Genomic DNA, 24,561 nt, shown 5'->3' on the forward strand with positions numbered 1-24,561 from the left:
GGAAAATTATTTGGAAAATTTTTTTTTTTCCAGTTATATTACAGTCTATTTTCTCTGGTAGCATCATTCTTTCAGCTTTCAGACAAGTTCTCCCCTGAGTTTCACAGTTGTAGTTACTATGGAGATATCTGTCCATTCTTCCTTTTCTCCTCCCTTGCCCTTCTCCTTTGCTAGAAGCTCCTGCAGCTGTTATTTATCTTTTCAATAAAGTAAGTAGACTTTGTACAGACTTTGTTTCTAATATCTCTTCTGTTGCAACATGTAATTTGCCTGTTATGCTTTAGTTTTCTTGAAATCCTGTAGGTATTTGTTTATATGTATGAAAAATTTGGTATATGAGTAGGAAGTGAGGAAGTCCCTAGTTAAAAGGGTCACTTCTGGAGCTATTATCTGATTTGATCTTTCTTCACAGTTGAAGAGCTGTTCATTGAAGTCATAATTCTGTAAAATGAATTAGCTGGTAACATTTGTGTGTATGTATGCTGAGTGTCAAGGACAGCTTTTAGAATTCATTTATTTTAAATGGCAGCTTTTGGAATTTAATATAAACATATTCTGGTGCAAGGAGGAATTTCTCTGGTGAAGAAATGAAAATTTGAGACAACACATCGTTAGCCTTTTAAGTCAGAGAGACTTGTCTTTGCACCTCATCATAATTTGATAGCTCTTTATATACAGCTTTATATATTCCAGCTTAACAGAGAAACATGGATGTTTGGGTATTCAGCTATTCTGCAAAAGATATTTTCCTTTGCACGTGTGCTGTTGTATTTCTAAACCCCCTCTCTTGGGGAGGCGTTGTTTCACTTGATGTCTGTGGTTTGATATCTCTGCTTTGATGAATGACTGAGATTTGAAATGGGCTCTCCAACCAAGACGTTCTACCACAACTGCCTGACGGAGCAGACATCCCACCTGGAAAGCCAGTGCAGCTGCACTGCTCTTTGGATGGATGTGTTTCTTAAGGTAGTTGCATCTTCAGAGGTTTTTCCCCTCTTTCTTTGGAGGCATCTTGCCCTAGGTGATTATTGCAATGTTACTGTTTTCCTTTGGCCTGCTGAGCACTGTGCCCTGTCACCTGTGGCTTTGCACAATCAGGAGCCTACTGACAAGACCCTCTTGTTTTACAGCTGCATAAATAACCTGCCTTGGGCTCTTGGTCAGATAAAGCAAACCTCTTTGCCTCCCACTAAGATTGTTGGGTTGAAATTGCAGCCTGAAAGCCCATGAATGATACATAATGAGGAGGCATGTCCTTCCCTTGACCCTGTTTGTGCTGGGTCTGGCATGGTTTGTCACCTGGCCAAAGCAAAGGTAGGTGGTTTTCTGTGGTTTGCGTCAGTGGCACTGGTGTTGGACAGATTCCCTGGGAACCACAGGGAGCACAGCAGAGGTGGCTTTGGGGAAAAAAATGAACAGTCGCTCTGGGGTTGGCTGGGTACCCTGATCAGCTCAGCCCTCCAGAATAACATTGTCTACAGTTTTATTCTAAGCAAGCAAGCAAAACTCTGAAACCCTTTACTTTCTGTCTCCTGTGCTCTTTTATTATGCTTTAGATTATTCCTGGCCTGCTGACAATTTGTTCTGCAAGTTGTCAAGCAAAATGTGCATTTTAAAATAAATTACTCTAAAATTTTAATCAACTCTTTTTTTAGAAGGGAGTCTCATGTTTTTCTTTTGCATACGTCTAGTTCACTGTTCAAGTAAGCAGCTGGGACTTTCTTGATTACTTCTATTTTTAGTGACATCTTCTTTACACCTGCACATTGAAAATCATGATGTTTTCTAACAGAGATTGAGAAATCTTTTAGCCTCTCTGATTCTTAGGTCAGAAGCCTGAAATCAAGCTGGCCCTCTAATTTCAGTGTCTTGGTGTGGATGGAGTTCTTATGTTTGTCTTACACTAGAAAAATTGAGCACTATTGATTTTCCTTGAAAGTCAGTTCATCCCACCTGGTTAATTTGTAACAGAAGAAGACAAACTAGGTGTTGCACAAATTCTGAAGCTTTCACTTTTCCATCTCTAGGCTTGTGAAATCCTCTCATTACCTGAAAATTAAAGTGTTATGTAATATCTAGGCAAATGATACCATGCAATCTAGGTTTGATTTTTACCCATTTTATTTCGTTTCTGTTACATAGAAATCCTGCTGTTAAATTCACTTTTGATACGTGTGATATATGCCATCTCAGATTAAGAGTATTTAATTGATTCTACTTTCCAGATGGACTACAAAATAAACTTTAAAGGTGAATCAGATGAGAAATGGAAAAATAGGGGAAATAGCATTTGAGTAAAGGTCACATTCTTCTTATCAGATGAATCAATTGAAGTAATTCAGAAAAAAAACCCCACATGAAAAAAGTTTCATTTTTCCTTGAAGCTTTTGGTTGCAGGACCCTCCTAAAACATAAATTCAAACGTTTGTTCTTCTTTGGGCAGTACAACCCACAGTATCTCTATGTAGCCTAGGTACCAGGTAGCCTTGTGTCCAGATTCTTGTGTGGCCTTGCACAGTATTTAATGGCTCTATGTCTCTTCCATCTTCAAGTATAATTGGCAGAGTTTTGAGCAATTAAAGATTGGAGTAATAGTTGTTTATTGTTTTCAAGGGCAAAGTATAATTTTATATATAAGTAAAATTATATTATTTATATCTGTTTTGAATATATGTCTATTTTGGGCTTTATTTATTGTTCTTCCCTTTTCTCATATTAAATTAACATAGATATTCATAAATAAACAAAAAATAAATTCTCTCCCTGAAGGAGGATTTTGAGAGTGCTTTATCAGCACAACTGCATTCAAATCCATTTTCAAGTAACAAGAGTTAATTCCTGCATCCACTGAAAGTGCTTATTTATTATTGATTTCAGTGGATTGGGCATTTTCCTAAGATGTGTGCAGGCTGAAGAAAGCTATATATTAAGTGCCTGTGGTTTTGACTGCACTTGGAGTAGCCCTTCAGAGAGTCTTGTTTATTTTCCTTTTCAATTATCATACTCTGTGTAAGCCTGATGCAATTTTGCACCACAGAACGAGCCATCAGGAAGATATGCCATGTGCCCTGTGCCGTGTATTGCCCAGGCTCTTACCTGGCTTGGTCATCTTGCTGCCTCTGCTCAAGGTGGTCAGTGTGAAGTCTGAGAAATTGTTCATTGATTGGATGGCTGCTGGCCTGGGTTTCACACTTGTTGGGTGCTTGATTGTTTCAGGGGCAGAAAAGGGCATCCTCTTCACCCACAGGATTGCTCCTTTGAAGCCTTTTGCGCAGAGTCTGTGTTGGAGGTTCTGCGTTGCATCGTGTGCCCCGAAGCTGTAGCTGTGCAGGGTTACTAATTCAGTGGGACTATAAAGAGAATATTTCATTCATAGTAAAAAATGGAATAACCTCTCCTTTACACTTTATTCCAGTGTAATGGGGTAATTCACTGAAATTATCTCCGTGTTTTATAACAAAATTACCCCATTGTATCCTAAGCCACCCTCTGTTCCTCTTATCTCAAGTCATAGAAACGTCTCAATATGGAACTTCACTCCCAATTATGGTCATTATTTTCAGCTTCTTAATTGCATCCTCTTGAGCACTGGTTCCCAACCCCTTGCTTTGAAACTGCTTAGTTTCAGGAAACTTAAAGGCTTTTGCTGTTTGGTGTGTGTGGGGTGTGTGTGTGATTCCATAGTGTTACCTGCTGTCTGCAGTTCAAGGCTTCAGCTTGATTTCTTCTCTGTCAGGTTTTTCCGTGTCATTCAAAGCCCTCTGCGAGCCTGGGGATGCAGCTGTATGCTAATTTCCCAGTTTGAACAAAACACTCGTGGGTCCCTACCAAAGCACTTGGTCTTCTTGATACAGAGGGAGGAAGTTTCTGGGCCGGGATGGGTGAGAGAGGCAGGGTCTGGATCTGTTGCTGTTTCTTGTTTCTTCTCAGCTCTGGGAGATGAAGTTTCTTTTCCTGAGACGGAGCTCTGATGTTAGAAATGCAGCTCTGTCACATCATTATTTCTAATTTTTAACATGAAAAAGGCAAGTTGAAAGGGAATTTGTTACAACTTCTTGTTACTCTGTCTTCAAAAAGGAAGTGTGAATGTAATCTTCACATATCCTGTCTTCATATAACAATTTTTAAAGGCCCTTTAGTCTGAAGTAGTGTTTGACATGAGGACAGGCAACAGTATTTCAGTATCTGGGCAGATTTCCAGACCCTGATACTATGTGCTTGTTCTGACCTAGCCTTTCCTCTGCGTGTTCTTTTTCCCCAAGACTTCTCACTGCTAAGGGAACATGTCTTTACAACTTGACATCCCCAGCTTAAAAAGCAAACTGACAAAAATTTCTTTAAGTTGAGGTTTGAGGATGCACACACATTCAGGAATACTTTTTTTCCCATTTCAAATAGAATATCCTCTTGAATTAGACACCTTTTTGGGGGAGGAGAGGAGAGGACAAAATGATGGAAAGCATTCTAGCAAGATGCTTCAAGGAAGTAGATCAAGAAGGCCAGTGCTGAAGACGTAGGGCAGTGTTATTAATTATTTCAAATAAAATATAGGAAGAAGAAAGTCTTCTCTTGCCTTCCTGGACACCCCAGCCCCTCCCTACTAATAAGACTAGCAGAATCCCTCTTTGCTTTTCTCACTCAGGTTCATTTTTTTAAATATGGTGTGAAAAATGTTTTGCTCTACTAAGGTAACCATTTCTGACAGTTTCCTTGTTTTTTTAATGAAAAGCACAGAACCCCTAAGTCCTTAAAACAGAAATCAGTTTTCTGTTTGCGTTCCTCTCTGTCCTTCTTTACTGATCATTAGTCAGTCCAGGATGCATGAATTAGTCGGTGACTTTTCTGCTTTGTTTTCTTCCTTGTTTGTTCTTTACTTTGCTGTTTTTCTGGACCATCCCAACCTTTTCTACTGAAGTGTTTTTCTGCTAGGTTTTATTCAGCGTGGTTTCCCAATATGCACCTTAATGAAAACAAATGTTTATGGCATTTTCTGAGCATTAGGTGAGCTGCTATCTTTAATTACGAAGGGCTTGGAGATGGAGGAGGAAACCCACTTATTGGCAACAAAGGGCCCTAGGACTGTTTGTGCTTGGCTCATTCATCTCTCTCTGCTTCGCAGACAAGTGAGACTTTCTGAGCATTTGAATACAGTTTATTCTATCAATTAAAAAAGAACAAAACAAAACCTGTCTCTTACATTGCTTAAATACCTATTAAGCCCATGAACAGAATACTAATTTCAATGGTTCTGTATAATGAGCTCTCAATTTCTGAGTCATGTCAGCCATGGAACCTCTTAACAAGGACATGGAAAACCCCACAAAAAAACCCCTAATGTCAGTCTTAATTCCTTAATTATTTTGATGAGTGTAGAAATTAAAAGCTCCAAAGCATTGTGTCACAGTGCTTATTTTCCAGATTGAACATAACAGGGAGGGAAGATTTTCCTCTCTGTTGCTGGGGTAGATGAAGCACAGAGCAAGAAGGTCTGAGCACTGGCAGTACTCAATGCCAGCAGCACACCTCATCAGCTGACAAGCCCTTGAAACTTCCTAAGTGGGATGAGATACGAGATTAGATGGAGTTTTGTGTTTAGTTTCTTTTTGCCCTCCCCTGTCTCCGTATGAATGCCAGCACATATAAATCATGGTGCTTAGCTGGTGCAGAAGAAGGGTGTCACAGTGCAGAGCAGTGCTCTACCAGCTCGATAGGAAGGCAGAGGTGATGTCTGAGATGCATGTGTGAAAGTCCTTTACCTCTGGAGGGGTGTTACCTTGAGTTCCTGTGGATTTTAATTAGGCAATGCAGTGATGCTGGGCACTACCTGCATCTCAAAACATAGATGTTACTTGAATGTCATTTATTCTTCCTTTAATACACCTACAGGTGACTTGGTTCAGCTGAGCAGTCCCCGTAGAAGAGGCTGCTGAGTGCACAGTGACAGCTTGTATGCTCCCTGTGCATCACAGAAAGTGCTCTGCTCATTCCTCTGGAAAATGTTGTTATATAATGCAGCACGATGCTTTGCCATGTCTTCTGGGGGATCACCCCTCTGTTAGGAGGGTTGCTTTGTCAAGTTGGGTGTTTTAAGGACAGAATTCAGCATTACTTAATGATATGTGAAATGTAACTTAATGCATTTATCACTGCTTTGAATTTTCTGGCCTTGCACAATGAACATCCCACAGTGGGAGATTAATTTTCTCCTTAGACTGTATTATTTGTATTATTGGCAAATATGCTCATTTATACCAGGGAGAGAAAAATAAAGACAGGGAACCTTGAGAAATGCCAGCTAATAAAAAATAAGGCAGTTGTGTTTTCTAATAAACAATGAAAATAGTAAAACTGGTGATGCTACAGGCATCTTGTGTTATTGATGAAAACAAACTGCTTACTGACATCTGCAGCAACCATCCCTTGAGTGGTGGCATCCCAGAGCCCCTCAGTGCCATGTGTTAGGCAGAATTGCTGGAATTCACAGTGTGAGACTTTCAGGTTTTGAAGGGATTTATTTGGTTTTCCCACTCAGGCTTTATTTTTTCTTGTAGATTTATATTTCTTATACAAGTTGAAATGTAAATAATATAAATAATATAAATAAGAATAAGGGAATAGCTGTTCTTTTCTTGGAGATGGTGTTAAAAGCCATAGGTATTTCTTTTGGACAACTGATTACTTTAGCCTTCTGAAGTCCCCTTTGTTAACAGTTACAATGCATCACTACTGCTCTGGAATAGCAATTCACATGCTGTAGACTTCACTGTTTCTCCTGAAGAATTCCTTCTCTCTGCTGCATCCCACCACCTGACACAGAGCTGACACATTTCTGCAGGTTGTGAACATCCTCTGCTTCATGAGCAAATCCACTTAAGTACCATGGCTTCTGCATCATTTTGCTCTTAGCATGAGGAAACTTGGGTTCAGCATATGTAGCTGCTATAACCCTGCTGTATGATGAGGCTGATTAATTAAATTTTCCTATTTATACTGCTACTTGTACAGTATTTGTAGATTGATAGGTTCCTGTGTCCGTCCTTCGTCCCCCCCACCCTCGAGTTGTTTCTGAGATTCTATAAATTGAGGTGCCATAGTTTTTATTCATATTTCTTGTCTAGAAGCATGCAAGTCAATGGAGGGGAGAGTACCACCTTGTTCTGTAGTAGAATTTGAATGATTCATTTAAATAATGATAAACTCTAACCTTTGACGTACCTCACTTTTCATGGCATCTGTCTAGATTGGGGAAGTTGATGTTCTGGGTCAGCTGTAGCTGTTCCAAAGACAGATCCTTCCTCCATGATTTTCCTCCATTGAGTGAAATGCAGAACATAAAAAACTTGCCAAGGAATACTTTTAGAGAATTCTCTCTTATGAGAGAGGGGTATAGAGGAAGAGGTGCCTTGACTTGTTGCTTGTTCACTATGACCCAGGGAACCTCATGGCCACTGTGGTGGGGATTGACACCACAGGTTCTCTCTACTGCATTTGGCTTGTAGAAGATGGTAAAGCTCACTATCCTTCTTTTCCTTCTTCCCCCCTGCTCCCTTTCTGGTTTTCCCCCAAAACCTCCTTTCTTGAGGGAAATGATTGTATGTAATAATTGTCTGCTGAATCCTTCTAAAGGAGCTGCTCCGTAAAACGGAGTAGTCATTAATTTAACACTCCAACGCTGAGTGAATGTGTGAGCTGCAACAGCTGCTTTGTTTTGCATCTGCACTTTGAGAGTGTTGGCATTCCACTGGTTTCTTTTGGGTTTAGAAAACCTTCCCTAATGGCTAAAACCTGAAATGGTCTGAAGCTCTGATTTCTCTCAGAACCATATTTTGTAGGTATTGTGGTGTTTGGCTCACCAGTTGTGGTAGCATGGGTTCCTAAATCTGGAGGAGTGTTTAGTTTTGATTTTTGATTGCTTTTAAAGCTTTTCTTTCCCCTTGGGGAAAGGGAAAGGTATGTAAAATGCAGTTAATTATCACAGTTTATTATCTTGTTAAATTATGAAATACCTTCTGCTACGCTTATTATAGTAATCTAAAAATCTGCTATTCATATTTCTGATGTTTGTCTCCAGTCATGGCTTTTCACTGCAGATAACATGCATATGTGTATGTGCATGTGTGTGTGCATGTATATGCATGTATAAAACATTGGATAAGTAAAACTCACCTATATTGTTTAATTTTATGTAGCTTAAAGCATTGTTAACCACATCAGTCATGTCAGGCTGTCTAAGGTCACTCAATGGCTGTGAAGAGAGATACACTGTTAGCGACCCAGTTATTTCTAGTGTAGCTTCTGATCTTGCAGATTTATGTAACAATGATGCATGGAAGTGCTGGAAGACATTTGAAGCTTCCTGACTATGAGGAGTCCCTTGTGGGCAGGGAGAGAGCTCAGGTGAACAAAAATGGACAAAAATGTAGATTAGCATGTTTGGCAAAATTCTTACTTAGATTTTGAACCCTGTATTAGATCAGGGATGTCTCTGTTTGGTATGGTTTTAATACTGCCCATATAGAAAATGGGAAGTTGGAGTCATTACCTTTTCCAAAGTATAGAATTTGAATATTTGGAGGTGGAATTGCAGCTTAAATTTCTTCTAAAGGCAAAATGTCCCTCTGTCTGTAATAGGAAACCATCACAGAAAATGGTAGGTTGGCTGAAATCTGGTGTAGCTTTAAAAGGGATTTTGGATTTCCTAATCCAGAATCATTCAAGTCTTAGTGGTGGTGCTTTGCTGAGATTTTTAGACTGCCTATGTTAAGATAAATTAAAATGCAGCTTTTAAATTAATGAAGTTAAACTGGCACAAGAGGCTGTATGGACAGGCTGTCTTTTTGATTTATCTGTCAACAAGGCACTGGTTTAACCTACTCTTAACCCATAACAGTCCACGTGGATTTGAACTGATTTAACAAAAATTAAATTGGGGCAGTCTTGTGTTGCCAGCAAGGCCTCAGGAGAAGCATCTCTAGTTCTGCCTTTTGGCATTGTCTTCCCTTGGTAATGGTGTGATAAAAGATGCATTTATTTTATTTGTTGACTTTGTTGACTTAATTCTCACCTTCAAGCTAGTAAGATTTCCTCAGTGCTAAGGGCAGTCACACAACCCGTTGTGGTTGCATTTGTTTGTTATTTTGAACAGTATCCCAAGCTACTGAGCCCATATTTAATATAATTTTAAACCAAGAAAATACTCGAGGGGTTTATGAAATCCTCCACATATTTGTTTACCTGTGGCTCAGTGGTTGGCTGGGTATGAAAAGGATTGCATGTTTTGTCAGATTTCTGCAGTTTTCTAATCAGGCAGGTTGTGGCTGCATTGCCATTCTCTTCTTAGTCCTCTGGCCATTTTATTTTTGGTCTACTTCCACTCTTCCTGAACATACTGACAGAATATTTTACTTTCTCAATTGCTCCTGGCATTACTGCCTTGATTCCTCTTGCTGCCCAAGCGTTCTTTGCAATTTAACTTCTTCTGTTCTGGGTGTGGAGTTTTGCATGGCATTCTCACCAGTTACCTTGCAGGCGCCCAGCCTGAACAGCCACGTGAACTGGTGTCCAGTTCATCAAATGTTCACTGGTGCTCCCAGATGAAGTAATTGCCAATTTCTTGCTGCTCCTGTGTGGGAGCACTCTTGCCACGACCTTTTTTATGGCCATGTGGCAAACTGACCTCAAGCCCTCATCTGATTCAAGCAGGCATGGGTGTGCACATACTGTCTTTCATAGGATTTTATTCCTCTTTTAGTCAATGTCTAATTTCAGCCTGGAAAAGTGATAGAAAAGTTATTTGCCTGAGGACTTCCAGCAGATCAGTGACCAAATATTGGCTCAATGCAGTTGAAAGGGAAGAGAAGGTGCCAGGAAGCATCCCAGGATTTTGGGGATTTTCAGACAGATTTACTGTGCTTAGTTGTCACTCTGTTGATTTGTCATAGTTAGTGACCACACCTCAGGAACACTTCCAGAGGGGCACAGTGCCAGCCAGTGGACTTTGCCCATGGGACACCTATAAAGTGCTGACTGCACTTATACAGTGCCACTGCCAGTGTAGACAGCATCTGGTATGCCTCCTTTCTATTTTAAATGTTTGTTACGTGGGGCTTTGCTTGTGATGATACAGGGAAAAGTAGTGGGTGATCTGCTCATGGGGACAGAAGTGATGGAAATCAGACCATTTCATTACTTCAAAAAAAAAAACAAAAAACCAAAACAAAACAACAAAAAAACAACCTCTTAAAGCAACCCCAAAGTTATCAAGTAAAAAAGCCCACCCAAATGTGTCTTCTTTGCTTCTCTTGGTGAAGACTAGGCAACCTTGTTGCAGAAAGGTTGACAGTGAAAGGGACCACATTGGCATTGCTGTCAGGCACGTTTTCTGTTAAAGTTTACAGTTCGGTAGCTAATGTGTTTCTTAGTCAGCTTAGGGTGATCTTAATGCGAGCTGCTAGTGGAAAGGGAGTCCTGTTCTTCCTTCTAGTGTGTTTGTGCCAGCACCAGCACTTCTGTGCTTATGAAACCCAACCTGAAAAAGGAAAAAACCCAACCTATAAATTAATTTTCAGCTTGACAGACTTCCTCAGCTGGCTGATTCTAGGGTCTCAAGAGCTCAAGGGCTGGCATAAGCAGGAACGTGTGGCTGGAGGTGTAGGGAAGAACATATACGACTCCTTTTTTCTGAAGTAGCCTCTCAGATCAGTTTTAGCCAAACTGAACCCGCTCATTCATGGGGGCAGGATGCAGGTGAGGCAATGCAGCAGTTGCTGCTCCAGAAGGGTGTGGAACCACTCCCTTTGTCCTCCCCCAGGCTGGGACTGTGCCCTCCCATTACTTCCTGGTCAGAGTTCACAATGGGATGCAGAATGAGAAGGAACATGACTTTCTCCTTCCACTATATGCAAGCTCCAAGTATCTGAGTTGTATTATCAAATATCAGGTGTCCTGCTGCTCACGTACCCACTGTGTATACTAAAAGTAAAATTAAGGAGGGTGTTAGGGAAAAAGCACTGATAAATCTCACTCTTCTGTGAACAAAGTCTTCTCAGAGGAACTGTATTTTTTCACTTCCTGGACAGATGTGTGGTGTGTACGCACAATTAGTGTGTGTCTGTGAGGGTTTTTTACTATGATTACCTGGTACTGAAATGAGCTTGATATGCACCATATCTTTTTACTGGAGTCTCCAGGGTAAGGGGAATGTGACACATGTGACAAGGAGCAAGAGAGTATTGAATACTTACTACTGCAGGTAAAGAAAGAAAGTCTGCAGGGAAGGTAATAGATTGTGGTGGCATAGGAATTGTTACCATAGTTTCCATTCATATCATTAGTTCCCAACTACTACTTCTGGCATTCAGGAGGAAGAGAAAGACAGCATGCTCTGGCAGTCCAGCCAGCCCCCTCTCATAGGACTTAGGATCTGTGTAAAGAAGCGATTTGAGGTGAATGGCCCCTTTCCTTTTCAGGCCAGTTTGACTGGTAGCAGGATGTGGCATGGCTTGAAAGAAGGCATGAACAGAGTTACTGGGACAATTGACTGCGTCTGCCTGATTGACTTGCAAGAATGGGCTGTTTGACTCCTGGGGAGGAAGCCTGGAGAGGGTCGTGGTTTGCTTCCAAGAGGAACTCAATACAAAAAATTACAATGATGAAGGAAAAGAGACCAAAAAGTAGAGACAGCACCTGCTAAAGTTTGTATTTTATCTTCAGAGTTATACATGAATAGCGTAGATTTAACATAATGGAATTCAGTGTTATATAAAAATAGCATAGGATTAACATAATGGAATATACTGATTTTTATTTTGTTTTCTTTCCCTGATAGCTCACTTGCATGTTTCTGTTTAGTAATCCTTTTTTGCAAGACTGTGAATGTGACTGATATGTGTTCTATGCAAAAATGATCACTTTGCTACTTATCGGAATAAACTCTGTGCAGCAGATACAGGGTGCCTTGTGTCTCTATTTTTTTTCTTGCTGTGTGTCTAAACGTTGTAGTTTTTACAAGAGAAATGATGAATTCCTGGTAACAGCCAGATGGTAGAGGAGCTGTTTAAAGGCTGTCCCCGTGGGAAGTGCAGATACATGGTTTCAGGTGTGGTTAAATTGCAAGCTGCAACCTCTGCAAGAGGTTAAAATGCCCACTGACTTTTATCACTTCCTGCCAGTAGATGGAAAATTTTATTCAAATGTTAGGGATTAATGCAGGGCTTAATTGAACAGGAAGTTTCTCATGCATTCAGATGATGGCTAGAATGATCCATGCACTGTTATTTATGACATTTCTGCCAGGAGTAATCTGTGTCTTTCTGGCTAGTGCAAGTTGCTCTTAGGGCGAAGGTGAACGATGGCTAGAGTTGAGTTACATGTGTTTTTCTGAGATTGGAAAACAAGAATGAAATGGTCTGTAAAACAATTTTTTTGTAAAGCACAGTTGCAGAGAAAAGGCTGCTCAAAGTGAAAAAAGAATTTTCCTTCAGTCACATGGCTTTGATCTTGCGTCCTCTTGAGTTTTAGCAGCTGGTCAAATTACTAGGGAGGGAGCTGCTGCTATGTTTGGTATTATTTGGTTTATCACGGGGAACAAAGAGCAGCTCTGAATTGATCAGAGACCAGGGGTTTGGGTATTGCCCAGGCATCTCATGAGCAGGGAAGTGGGCAGCTCTGTAGGATGAACCACACTGGTTTTGTTTAATGCCTCCTGCTTGGGAACTGGGAAGTGATAAGGTTTTGCAGATGTCTCTCAGATGTCTGAGGACTCTGAAAATAATACTAGAATAATATTGAAGCTGCACAGTGTGTTGTGCTAGAAGTAATTTTGACCTCTGTAATTAAATAGGAGGTGATGCTCAAGTTTTCTCAAAATTGACAGGTTTTAACATTCTGTAGGCTATCTTCCATAGGGCGGGAAATCTTTTTGTAGGGGTCAAAACCATTTTTGAAAATAATCCAGTCCATTTGGTTTATTACCAAGCCTGCATTGGTAATAAACAATGACAAAGTTAACAAAGTTGCCTGCAATTCCACACAGACAGCAGCATGGTGTTGCAGAGAAGTGAAGTGGAAGAGGAGACCATTTTGTGCCCCTAGGCTTTCCCACACTGGCTTTACCTGAATATTAGAAGACTTCTGAGAGTTGCTTCATTCTTCCACCTTCAGCAAGTGCTGGCAGTAGGACCATGACAGGTTCCTTGCCAGTAGGTGGAGATCGTACAAGTGAACTGGAAATTGTGTCCTCCTTCCTGTGAGGAAGGTGTCTGTTAGCATGGAGTTCAACCTTGTTTGCTTCCAGCACAAGGGACAGGGTTTAATGTGAAAAAATAACTTTGTTCTTGTGGTTTTCTTCTTGAAAAGAAGTTTGTAGACATAGTACACGCTCAGACATCTGGTAGTGATTATTAAAAACCAAGCAAATGTAAATGAGTTCCTTAATTCCTTTTTTTTTTTTTTTTTTTTTTTTTGCTGCTGTGGTTTTGCATTTTAACTTTCTAGCATATGGTGATGCTCTTCTCTGTGCAGCAGCACACCATAAAATGGCAGACCTGGCCTAAATTTACTTCTTGGTGATGTTCTTCTTGCTTTCTGGTATGGCATAGTGGTTTCGGCTCAAGCTGAAAAGTCGGAATCTTGGGTCACACTGCTAGAATAGAGGGGCAGCCCTCACTTCTGGATGCAGGAACCAGCAGCCCCAGTCTCCATTTGCCAAGTACTTTTGTAGGTAGCTGTGCTTGCTAGGCAGCTTGCAGAGAGCTCTGGTGAAGAGAACCAAGTAGCAGCCTGAGGTGAGGAATGCTGCAGAAGAGGAATGCCTCCAGAACATGGGTGCAGGAGCTGAAATAAGCTGTGCACAGGTGGGAGTGTGAGGAGGAGTCAGAAGTTGTTGTAGCTTTTATGGTACTGCTGAAGTCAGCGCTCATCAGCTGGTGCTTGGTGCTGCTCCACACCAGTTGGTGACTCCCATCACAGCTTAGTCCCAAAGAGTCCAGTATCAAAAGCTAGGGTGCAATCTCTATAGCATACATAGGCCAAAGAACAGCAGGGAAAGAGATGTATCCAGGACATAGCCCCCTCCAAAACGGACTTCTGGAATACATTTCTGTTCCTTCTGAATGAGGCTGGTTTTGCATTACTGTGCACCTTTGTAGCTTCTGTGGGCATATCTGAGCTGGCTCAGCTGAATGCTGTAGGCTGTGGTGTGTTGAGGCTGTCAGCAATAACCAGGACTTCAGGAGGAGCATTTGTAGGACTCACAGCCTGCAACATTGTCGTTAGATTGATTTCCATGCAGACTGATGTATTTGAAGGCTTTATGCAATGTGCAATATGGTACAGTGTAGACACAGCTGGAGTACAACTTGGAGCAGTTAAAGGTTGAAGTACCAGTGCTTATGTTCTTAGACTAGAAATGAAGCTACTCCAGAATGGGAATTTTTAAGAACTGTTGCAGGACAAAGGAAGGGTGGCACCACCTGTCTCCAGTATTCAGAAGGATCTCTTCTGCCATCTATTGCCATGTACAGCTCACCACATGTCTGTATGGAGAGGAAGAATTTTTGTCCAATCTCAGGTGTTATAGTCGTGGAGAAAGTAGATTTAAAAGAGTCATTGTCTTTCTGATTGTCCATATCCCATGCTTACTTATAGAGGGATAATGCTTCGGCCCTGAATTTATGGACAAGTCTGTAGGACAGTTGCTATAGTGTGATCTGATGACAAAGGCTATAAGTAAACTGCTTCTTGGGAGCTTTATTCAGCTGCCATATCCTCATTTGATCACACTCCCACTGCTGCTTCTCTCTGGACAGCAGCTAATAAACCCTCCTGTACTTGCCACAGCGACTGGCACATGGGAGCAGTGGAAGGGTTTGAGTATTTGATGATCATTAATGTATCTCTTTCAAAATCAGACTTTATCCAGCTGCTAGAGTCTGAGCTAAGCATGCCATTGTTGAGATATTTGAAGGTGGATGTATGGTTTTGTAATTGTGTTGTGCTGGAGTTGCACCTTGGTGTAACTCAAAGTTAAGTTTCGGTTTAAGCACGATGAGAAGTTGTGACCCGGCCTGCAGGGCTGCAGTGATGCCAGTTCTGTGTAATAAGCATGGACTGTTCTTGCATCAAGTCCAGTTAAAACCAGTTGCAGCAGTAAGGTGAGAGGGGACCCATTCTCCTGCAACTTTGACTAATTATGCTTTTGGTTTTTTGGATTGTTTCTTGTTCCTCTTTGGTTCCCTGTATCCTGAAGTCCATGAAAGGCACCCAAGTTCACATTGGGAAATCCTACTGCTACATAAGAGTAGTGTCAAAAATTCCCTAACCACTGTGTATGTTTTAGGACAAAAACCCAGGGCATTTAGTACCCAGTGTGATTTAGCCCTCTCAAGGTTATCTGCTCCACTGAAACACCTGCACTTACTGGATCCACAGGTGAAACCTGAACGCAATGTTAATTTTCTACAACTTCTATAAACCGTCTAGTATGGGCCTCAGCCTAGCAGCAGGCTCTCCATACCTGTGTCATTGTGACTGCTTAGGCAATATGGAGTATGTACAGGGCTCATTTGTGGTGGCTGGAGTTGTCCAGTTCCTCCTAACACAGTTAAAGTGGTGGGGGATGGTAACAGTGCCCAGCAGCTTTTAGGGCTCCCACTTTGCCCAGTGCTATCTTTTGAGTTGTTTGAACAGCCAGCTGTTTCCCTTAGTAGGTATAAGTGTCTCTGCTAACTGCATGACATGAGGAGGGTTTGGAGACTGCAAGTACCTTCTTGTAATCAGTGAGCGTTGCCAGGAAAAACAGGCGGTTCCAGAAATAATGATAACTGGAGCAGTTTTTAGCAAAAAAAAATTGTGTCTAGCTGTACTTTGAACTAGTCATGAAGCATATGGGTTAGCTCAATTATTGTTCATTAAACGCCATTCCCAAACACCTTTCTGTTGTTAGCAGGAGAGGAGGTTCTCAGAAACCAACTGTTTCCCATTTAACAAAATACACACACCCAAAAAAACCTCAAAGGAAAATGTGCATCCATTCATTGTCCCTAAAGTTTTAGAACAAGAAGTGTTTTTTAAAGAAACGTGCCCTGTTAGGCTCCACAATCAAGGACTGAATGGGCTTAATATTGTGCTTTCATTGATCACTTGAAAATTTAAATTTGGTTGAAAATCATGTTGTTAATTTAGGCCAAATTTTGATTTAATGGGCCACAGAAAGTAAAAAGAGTGAATAAAGGTCTTAGTGAAAACAGCTTCTGAAAATTGTTGCATTCAACCTTTCTGGAATGTTTAATTTACTGAAAAGTAGCCCAGATTCTTTTAATCATATGACAGGGTTAAGAATTACACTCTTACCTGCTAGTACAGGTCTAGGTTGTGTCTTGGATTACATTATCTTGCAAATTATTGTGAAGGAGCCATATCTGAGAGTGACCCCATGCTCTGCAGCAGTTAGCTGCACTTGATATCTGCGTGGATGGCAGCAACCAGGTCTCTTAACTTCTAGTCCCCTCCTGGTACGCCACCACACCTGGTAAGCAGTGTGAGCACACAGATGCTGATTGAATCTCTGTTTCCCCTACTGCAGACTTGCTGCCTCTAGCGACAGAGTCGTGTGTTATCAAATGGGCAACAGAATCCACTGATGTGAGCAGAAAATACTATCCCAGTAGCTCTGGGGCATGTGGGAGAGGAAATGCAATTCAAAGGACTCCTCACACACTGGCTGTCTTGCTCTTGGTGTGGTGCTGTTGATTGACCTGACAGGGTAGGCTGGGACACAGTGGTGGCAGAGGTGTGTGAGTACAAATAGAAACACTGCCTAGTGCCACCAGAGCCAACACATGCACACGTGTGCTCCAAGGACAGCCATCAAGGTCTTGTGTTCTGAGGGAAATTTTTTTCCCACTTCATATTTTGATTATCCAAATGTTAACCATCACAGTTTGGGGAAAATAGAATGTTTCATGTAAGTTTTGGCATTATTGTCGTAGAAAACTTCTTGAAGTTGGAGCCCTGTTCGCATGAACTGGTGGTCTTCTAGAAGGTCACTGTTGGGAGGGAATGTCTTGGACTCATTCTGAGGATTGAATGGGTAAAATGTAGCTTAGCCATGCTTCCCGCTGGCACAAGATTTCCTTCTTGTCCCATGAAGAATGATACCTCCAGCAACAAGTTTTGCATGCTCATCTTGGGCATGCCTAGAAGTGCCTGTAACATAGTTGACTTTGAGGTGGAAATTACACGCTTGATAATCATCTGATTTCCAGCAGACACCTGGCTATTAAAGCCTAAATTACTTCTTTATTTTATTTTTAAGTGAGGGCAGAACATTTCTGCAGCCTGTCACATTCAAGTAAGTATACCTTACTGAACAAAGCTGCACACACAAGTGAATTTTTCTGTACAGACATGCTGTGTGCCAGACCGAGTGCCACGTTGTGTGGTGCAGTTACTCAATTTACATACTTGGTTTATCACCTCCAATGAGACCGAGAGATGGTGCACTTCAGACCTCATCGAGATCAGGGGCACAGAGCCAAGCAAACCTCAGAGATAAGTTTTTCACCATGCCAGCAAAATGTCACAGCAAGGAATTAAATAACCCAGGTATTCAGCAGAGGGGAAGCTATAATGATGTTAGCATGGAGTGGTCAGAACAAAATCTGTGAGGTAGAGTGCCTAGCTGTGCCAGAGCTTTCCCATAATTGTTAAGTGAAAAGCACATTGCAGTGAGAAGGAAAATGGACTTAGTCACAAAACTGTACAAGCAGCTGCTTCCGCTGTGGTTCCTATAGTGTTTGGAAACTTAACTCCTTGTCTTGCTGTTATCAAGAAAAAGGTTATATCAAGCTACAGAAAAGCAGGAAAAGACAAAAGCAAAAGTGGAGTTCAAGGAGTCAGTGAAAGGTAATGAGACCAAGCAGCAAAGACATATGGTAGCACATACTAAGTAAGAAGTGTGGTGGAAACCTGCAGATTGCTGGAGATTAGAGAACATTTGCAGAAGATTGTTCTGTAAGTCTCTTTCCAGTTGAGATGCTTAGGCATGAGAATAGCCTCTCAAACCCAGAATTTTCTATAAATAGATTAGTAAGCATGCAAATATATTACAAATCTGTGTATATTTGGTTTTGTGTGTGTTTTCTCGTACTTATGCTTTGTTTTCGCTTAGGAGTTATGAAGTAGTAAGGTGAAAAGAGTAAGATTTTTGTACTCAAGTACAACAAAGTCTCACATACTGATAGTTTAATACTTGATTTGTGACTAGCACAACATGCACTGTTATCTAGAATGTTAATGTTTACTAAATTTAACACAGACTGCTACTACTAGCCTGAAATTTGCTTTGTGAAGAAAAGACTGCCTCTGAGTATTAAGTCTTTTTTTCCTAAATGTGAACTTTTTTACAAGCTAAAGGAATGGTGCTAGAATATGCTTTTTAAAAAAGACATTCTGAAGCACTTTTAGTTAACACAAACTGTAGTGTTTTAATTAAAAATAATGCAATTTGTTTAAATATTCTACTAAAAATGAGTTCTACTCTAAAAAAGCTTCAAAAAGTATATTTTGTGTCAGGAGAGAAATGTTTTGTAGCCTAGCCTGACTTTTTGCAATTGGGATATTGTTGTTGTAGTGTTTTAGTCTCTGGCTGAAATTTGCTTAGACCTAAACAGTCGGTTCAGTAGAAGAGATGCACACCCAAAGGAGGTGAGACTTCCTCAGGCTGAGGCTTTTTTGAACTTTGCGTCATAGGTATGTGTTTAAAGTCTCTCAAAAGAAGTAGAAGTAAAATAATATTCTGTTGAGAGAAAGTGGTTTATTGTTTATTTTTAAATAGTCTGGGTATTTCTGGCTGCATGTTGGAAGTTAGCATGACGTTTAGATGTGGGATTATTTTAAGTTCTTTCCTCATCCTTTTCCGTCTTGCGAAGTTTTTTCTGTTTGCGTATTTGTAAGCCTTACATAGCGTGTACCCTTTCAATGAGGACAAAGTGAGCAATTTATTTTGAGGACGGAAACAGGATTTTTTTTGTTCTTTCTGCTGCTCATGCCAATCTGTCTGTTGTTGCCAAATGCATGGCTAAATAGGTCATTCCAGAAGAAATCCTTGCATTAAGAAATAAAGAGCAAAGCTGTGTTGGTGGTGTTAGGCATTTAAACAATCATGGATTCATTTAGTTTGGAAAAGACCTTTAAAATCATTGACTCCAACCACTAACCCAGCACTGCCAAGTCCACCTGTGTCCTTAAGTGCCACATGCATGTGTCTTTTTAAATGCCTCCGGGGATGATGACTCAATCACTTCTCTGGGCATGCTATTCCAATGCTTTGCAACCCTTTCTGTGAAGAAACTTTTCCTAATACCCAATCTAAACATCCCCTGGCACAACTTGAGACCTGGACCACTGGTCCTGTCACTTGTTATGTGGGAGAAGAGACTGACCCCACCTGGCTACACCTTCCTTTCAGGGGTTGTGGAGAGCAATGGGATTCCCCCTGAGCCTCCTTTTCTCCAGGCTAAACACCCCAGCTCTCTCACTCACTTCTCACAGGCCTTGTGCTTCTGACCCTTCAGCAGCTCCGTTTCCATCCCCACCACTCTCCACCACCATCTCCACCTTTCTCATGGTGAGGGGCCCAAAACTGAACCCAGGATTTGAGGTGTGGCCCCACCAGTGCTGAGTACAGGGGGACAATCACTGCCTTGGTGCTGCTGGCCACACTGTTGCTTTCTAAATTTTAGATAGGCAGCATCATACACACACAGTGTCTTTCTGACCACTTTTATAATTTCTATTCTTCCTTGTTCAGAAGTGCTGTGTGAGTATGACTTGATACGCTTCCTCTAATGTAACTGTAGTGAGGGAGAAGGGTACAATCCTTCTTTGGCAGCAGCTTCACACTTAGATTGGATTAAGTGTAATGTGAAACCATACCTGAAATAATTGGTTTTATGCTGCTAGAGGTTTTCATGGGGACGTGCAGGTTTATTAAGGTGTATACATGCCTTCAAAAGGAAGCAGTTTTATTTGCTGCCAATGTTTTGAAGTATGTGTGTTTTTTCTTTGCTGGCCCACCTTTGAAACTGGTCATGTTAACATAAATCTGAAGCAAGGGCTACTTAAGAACATGTCTTTTGCTTCCTAATCATGATTCCTCATTCCTGTATGCTGTAGCTACAGAATAGTTAATTTCTTGCTCCAAAGCTCACTTTGTGTGCACTCTCAGGCACTGAACTAGAAGCCTGTGGAGCACATAGGTATCCATGCAAGGAACAGTAGTTGTTGAAGAAACCTAAAGGATGCTGCAGTCATAAACCAGTGCTTTCATTTACTAGTGTTCATAAATTGAATCAGTGATATTTACACCCTGTACCTGCTCATGGTTTTAATAAAAGATGGATATTTCATAAGGGGCCTGGTTTTGTGCCACTGGTGAGGTCAAACTGAGCAGATGGAAGTACAGCCATCTTTCAACTCTGGTTTGGGAGGAGAAGCATCTCAACACATCTGTGAGAAACAACTGCTCACTTTGAAAATTTAGAAGGTTTATGAAACCTGGACAAAAATAGAACAAAAGGACTACATAAGGAAAAATTCACAGCTCTGGAAACTGCCCCTCATGGGTACCACGTGGCCAGTTCATTTTCAAGATGGATGCCCAGTCTTTTATACCCCTGGGGGATGCATCAGCCAGCCCCGGCCCCTCCCAAAGTCTGTCAGTCAGCTCTTGTTTGCCATTTATCAGTGGAGACTGCTTTCCTGTAACTTGACTGGAGATCAGGTGTTGCCATGCCACACTCCCTAAGCAGCAAGCTTTTCCATTCCCAGCTGCCCCATGCGAGGGGCACATGTGCACACCTTCTTTTACCTGTCCTAGACAACCCCGGCTGTCTGATGGTCACAATACAGGGGGGAAAAGGGAACTGTGGGGAGAACAGAGGACATCTAAACTACAACATAACTATACCTCACTAAAGCTTTTCTTGATAGTCACACAATAGTTATCCCTTAGTGCGAGAGCCAATCATCTCATTGTCCATCTATAACACATCTGACCATATTGAAACAAGTCTCTACAGCCTCCGTGGGAGAAGCAGCAAAAGTTCATGGTTGTAAGTGGAGGGAATACCTGGAATTTTCTCTATCCTTGCTGAAATCAAGGGCCCCCATGAGTAGTGAAGAGCCTGTGATGCAGCCAGGCCAGGCTCTGTGCCTCATAGGGATGTTTTTTTGTCCCAGAAAAGAATGGTAGCAGACAACATACTTTCAAAAATAGAACCACAAGTACTTTTGGTTCCCTAATTAATTTCACATCTATGGCAAACTTGCAAGTCATTCTCTAATCCTGTTTCAGTGCTCTGGGGACTGATAATAGGGATACTGCAAACCAGCATGGACGATCCTCTTGCTGCAGAGGGTTAATTTTGAACCATAAAACAGGCTTAATCTTTACTTTGTGGCATAGTGGGTGGTGGTACTCCTTGCTTATCACTGATCACATGAGATTTGAGCAGGTACAGAGATGCAGAGAGTGGGTGGTTTTATTTTTTTAACAGCCTGGCTGATGGAGCACATCAATGGGAAAAAATTGCTGTGTAGAAAGCCAGGATGCTCGCTAACCTTTATGGTCTGTTTTTTGCCGAGAGAGCATATGTTTTGTGCAGAACAGGAGCCAACACAAAGCGTTTTTCTCTGGCTGCATGCATGGTTTTGGTGATAGAAATGTAGTTGCTTGAAATTAAAATACCATTCATCCTGCACAGGAGTCCTTAATCTGCCTGAAGAGACGGGGCTTTGCAAAGCAATCTGAGTAATTTTTTTGGAGATACAGGCAGATCTATACAATACCTTCATTCTGGAAAGATAATTGTTCATTGATATGAGGAAATATATGTGCTAAATAGTCTTTTAGTTCCAATTCACTAATTATAAGCACCATGATAAAAAAAATTTGTAAACACCAGGTTATTTTTGCCATGGAGGAGATTAAAAAAAGCAGTAGGAATGGCTGGTGTGTTCAGGATCATGGGGGTTGGATAGTGAGGACAAGGGCAATTTTATGCATAGTTTAGGGAGAAAATTGCTGAATGTTTCTTTAGCTCTCTGTTGTCATTAGGGGAGGTGTTTGTTGTAACAAAGCTCTTGTTACCCAAATATTTAAGGTTAATATGCATGAAAAACAAGAGGTTTGCCAATTAAGTGTTTCATCCCTACCAAACGGTAGCTGTGCTTTCCTTGAGTCACAACAGTTGAGGATGCTGTGTAGTGACAAGACCTGGGCTTCCCTTCAGTGTTATTTAATATGTTTCACTTTGACATTATGTAAATACTCAGCTATTAGGGAATAAAATGATATAAAATTGCATCCTTTCTCAACAAGGTTTTAAGTTCTTTCTGTAGCTTCTCTCCTTTTTGAAGATGTAATAAAGGTCATAATTAGAATCCCAGTTGCTTAAGTGAGAAATTAACATGTTCTTATATGGGGAAGTGGGCCAGGTTCCCAGTGAGACCCCCTCCGGGTATCTGTCCTGCCCCAAAATGCTTTCCCTAATACCAATTTACGTTCTAGACATATTAAAGAAAATCATATTCATTGCTACCTAGCAGTTAATCAGAGACTTCAGATAGGCTTGAAATAATTTGCAGCCAAGTGCCAAAATCACCTGCAGCTGCTCATTTCCTGCAGCCGTATCTGGGCATGCTTTAAAACTAATCAGAGAGTGTCAGTCCATTGCCCACTACCAGAACTGAACAAATTCATTCCACACATGTCCTTCAATTGTACAAATTTATCCCAAATCCTGCTTAACCCCATTGCTGACCGCCTTGCTTACTGTCTTCTGGGCTGTGGCCAAGCAAACAAAAATCTAAAGGTTTTGACCTGATGTTTTCCCTGTCAAAAATATCTTCTCCTAAAGATTTTATTTTTTAGAACTGGGCACAAATATATATATACCTTATCTATTAATATATATTTTATTACAAAAATAAGATTCTAGCAGATTGGAATAAATTAAAACCTTAATGGGGCTAAAATAAACCTAATTTGTAATTTAATTAAAAACAGAAAGCAATGTGCACTAACACTTAACAAAAAAAGGCATTTTTGTGGTGCAAAATACAGATTTGATTTCCAAATAAGTGAATGGTAAACTGTAATTGTATCATGTGCGAGAAGACACTCAGAACATATGAAATAGTAGTCACAGATTTTGCAGTCAAGATGTTCCCTTTCTGGTTTTCCAAACTGTAGCAGAAGATATCAAAGGGTAAAACAAATAAAATACTGTCTTCATTATTGACCCAGTTAGGGATTTGGTATTGGTGGGAGGTGGATTCATATCTCTCTCTCTCTCTCTCTCTCTCTCTCTCTCTCTCTCTCTCTCTCTCCCTCCCTCTGTCCTATATAGTGAATTTTTATGTGTTCACACATCCAGCAAGTTCTGCCTAACATGTTTCTGATGTGCTCTTGTTTCCGCAGGCCAAGGCTGCAAGCACAAAGGAAGTTTGCTCAGTCCCAGCCAAACAGTCCCAGCACAACTCCAATAAAGATAGTGGAGCCATTGTTACCCCCTCCTGCCACTCAGATTTCTGACCTCTCCAAAAGGAAGCCCAAGACAGAAGATTTTCTCACTTTCCTCTGTCTTCGAGGTAGGTAGCTGGCAGCAGCAGCCACACTGGGGCACAGTCTCATTCACAGAAGGAGCAGTAGCACTGCACACCAAGCAGCAGCCAGACAAATGTACTGGAGCTGCACTTGAAGGTATTGTGTGCATTTCAGCTCTTAGCAATTTGACTGTATCTGCAGCAGGAGCATTCGAGTTCATGGTTCTAAAGATCATAAAATGAGGCTGGTAATAGTGCAAAAAGAAATTTCTTTTATGCTTGGCTCTCTGTTATCCTGAATGGGTTTTTGTCTAGCTCTCTTAAGTCCTCCCCATCGTCCTTTGTTTTGTCTGACTATAAACTGGAGAAGTGCTTAACTTGCCTGAGTACTTGTTCCTGCAAGAGGAGAAAATCTGCTTGGAAATTCCCCTTCTCTACCTACTCACTGTCCTTTACTGTTCAATCTGAGCCAGGCTTTTCATCTGACAGTAGGTGGAGGGGTTGCCATTGTTCTTGTCTGCCTCAGGAGCTGGATTGTTCCTGTGGTGATAATTACAACAGGAGAGCTCCTCCTCTCAGCAATCCAAGTACAAAGGAGGCATCTGAGATTGTGGAGTGAAATACTTGAATTACTTCACAGTAACAGGTGCTTGAGCCTGGCTGGAGCTGTGTGGTGTGTTAGGGACCCGTGGGCTGTGTGTCTGCAAGCCTGCACGTCAGACTTGGGGGGCCTGAGTGTGAGGTACTGTCAAGATTAAGCTAGAGAAGGAGATGTTGCTCGAGTGGTCATTTTTCTTAAGACTTTCCATGGCCCTGTGTCCCAAGTCATGTGCTGAAGATAGCATCTTTCAGTTTAATCCCCCAGCTGTCATGTTATCTCTTGCTTTGTGTTTCTCATAGGTGCAGTTAGCCATAACTGCATCCTCTGTGCTGGAATGATGCCTCTTGGTGTTG

At 41.2% G+C, this 24,561-nt stretch overlaps 1 protein-coding gene across 15 annotated transcripts in view; it reads left to right on the forward strand.

The window, feature by feature from the left end:
* Positions 1-24,561, forward strand: part of JARID2 (jumonji and AT-rich interaction domain containing 2) — a 212,241-nt gene that overhangs the window by 129,834 nt on the left and 57,846 nt on the right. For all 15 annotated transcript variants that reach the window (XM_064423613.1, XM_064423669.1, XM_064423578.1 and 12 more), the window contains exon 4: positions 23,483-23,652. Coding sequence is in view for 4 of the 15 variants with exons in the window: in XM_064423578.1 (XP_064279648.1) it covers positions 23,483-23,652 (170 nt within the window). In the remaining 11 variants the exon portion in view is untranslated. The remainder of the gene's footprint in view (positions 1-23,482; positions 23,653-24,561) is intronic.

Source organism: Passer domesticus, chromosome 1 (assembly GCF_036417665.1).
Source record: "Passer domesticus isolate bPasDom1 chromosome 1, bPasDom1.hap1, whole genome shotgun sequence".
In the NCBI taxonomy this organism is placed as follows: domain Eukaryota; kingdom Metazoa; phylum Chordata; class Aves; order Passeriformes; family Passeridae; genus Passer; species Passer domesticus.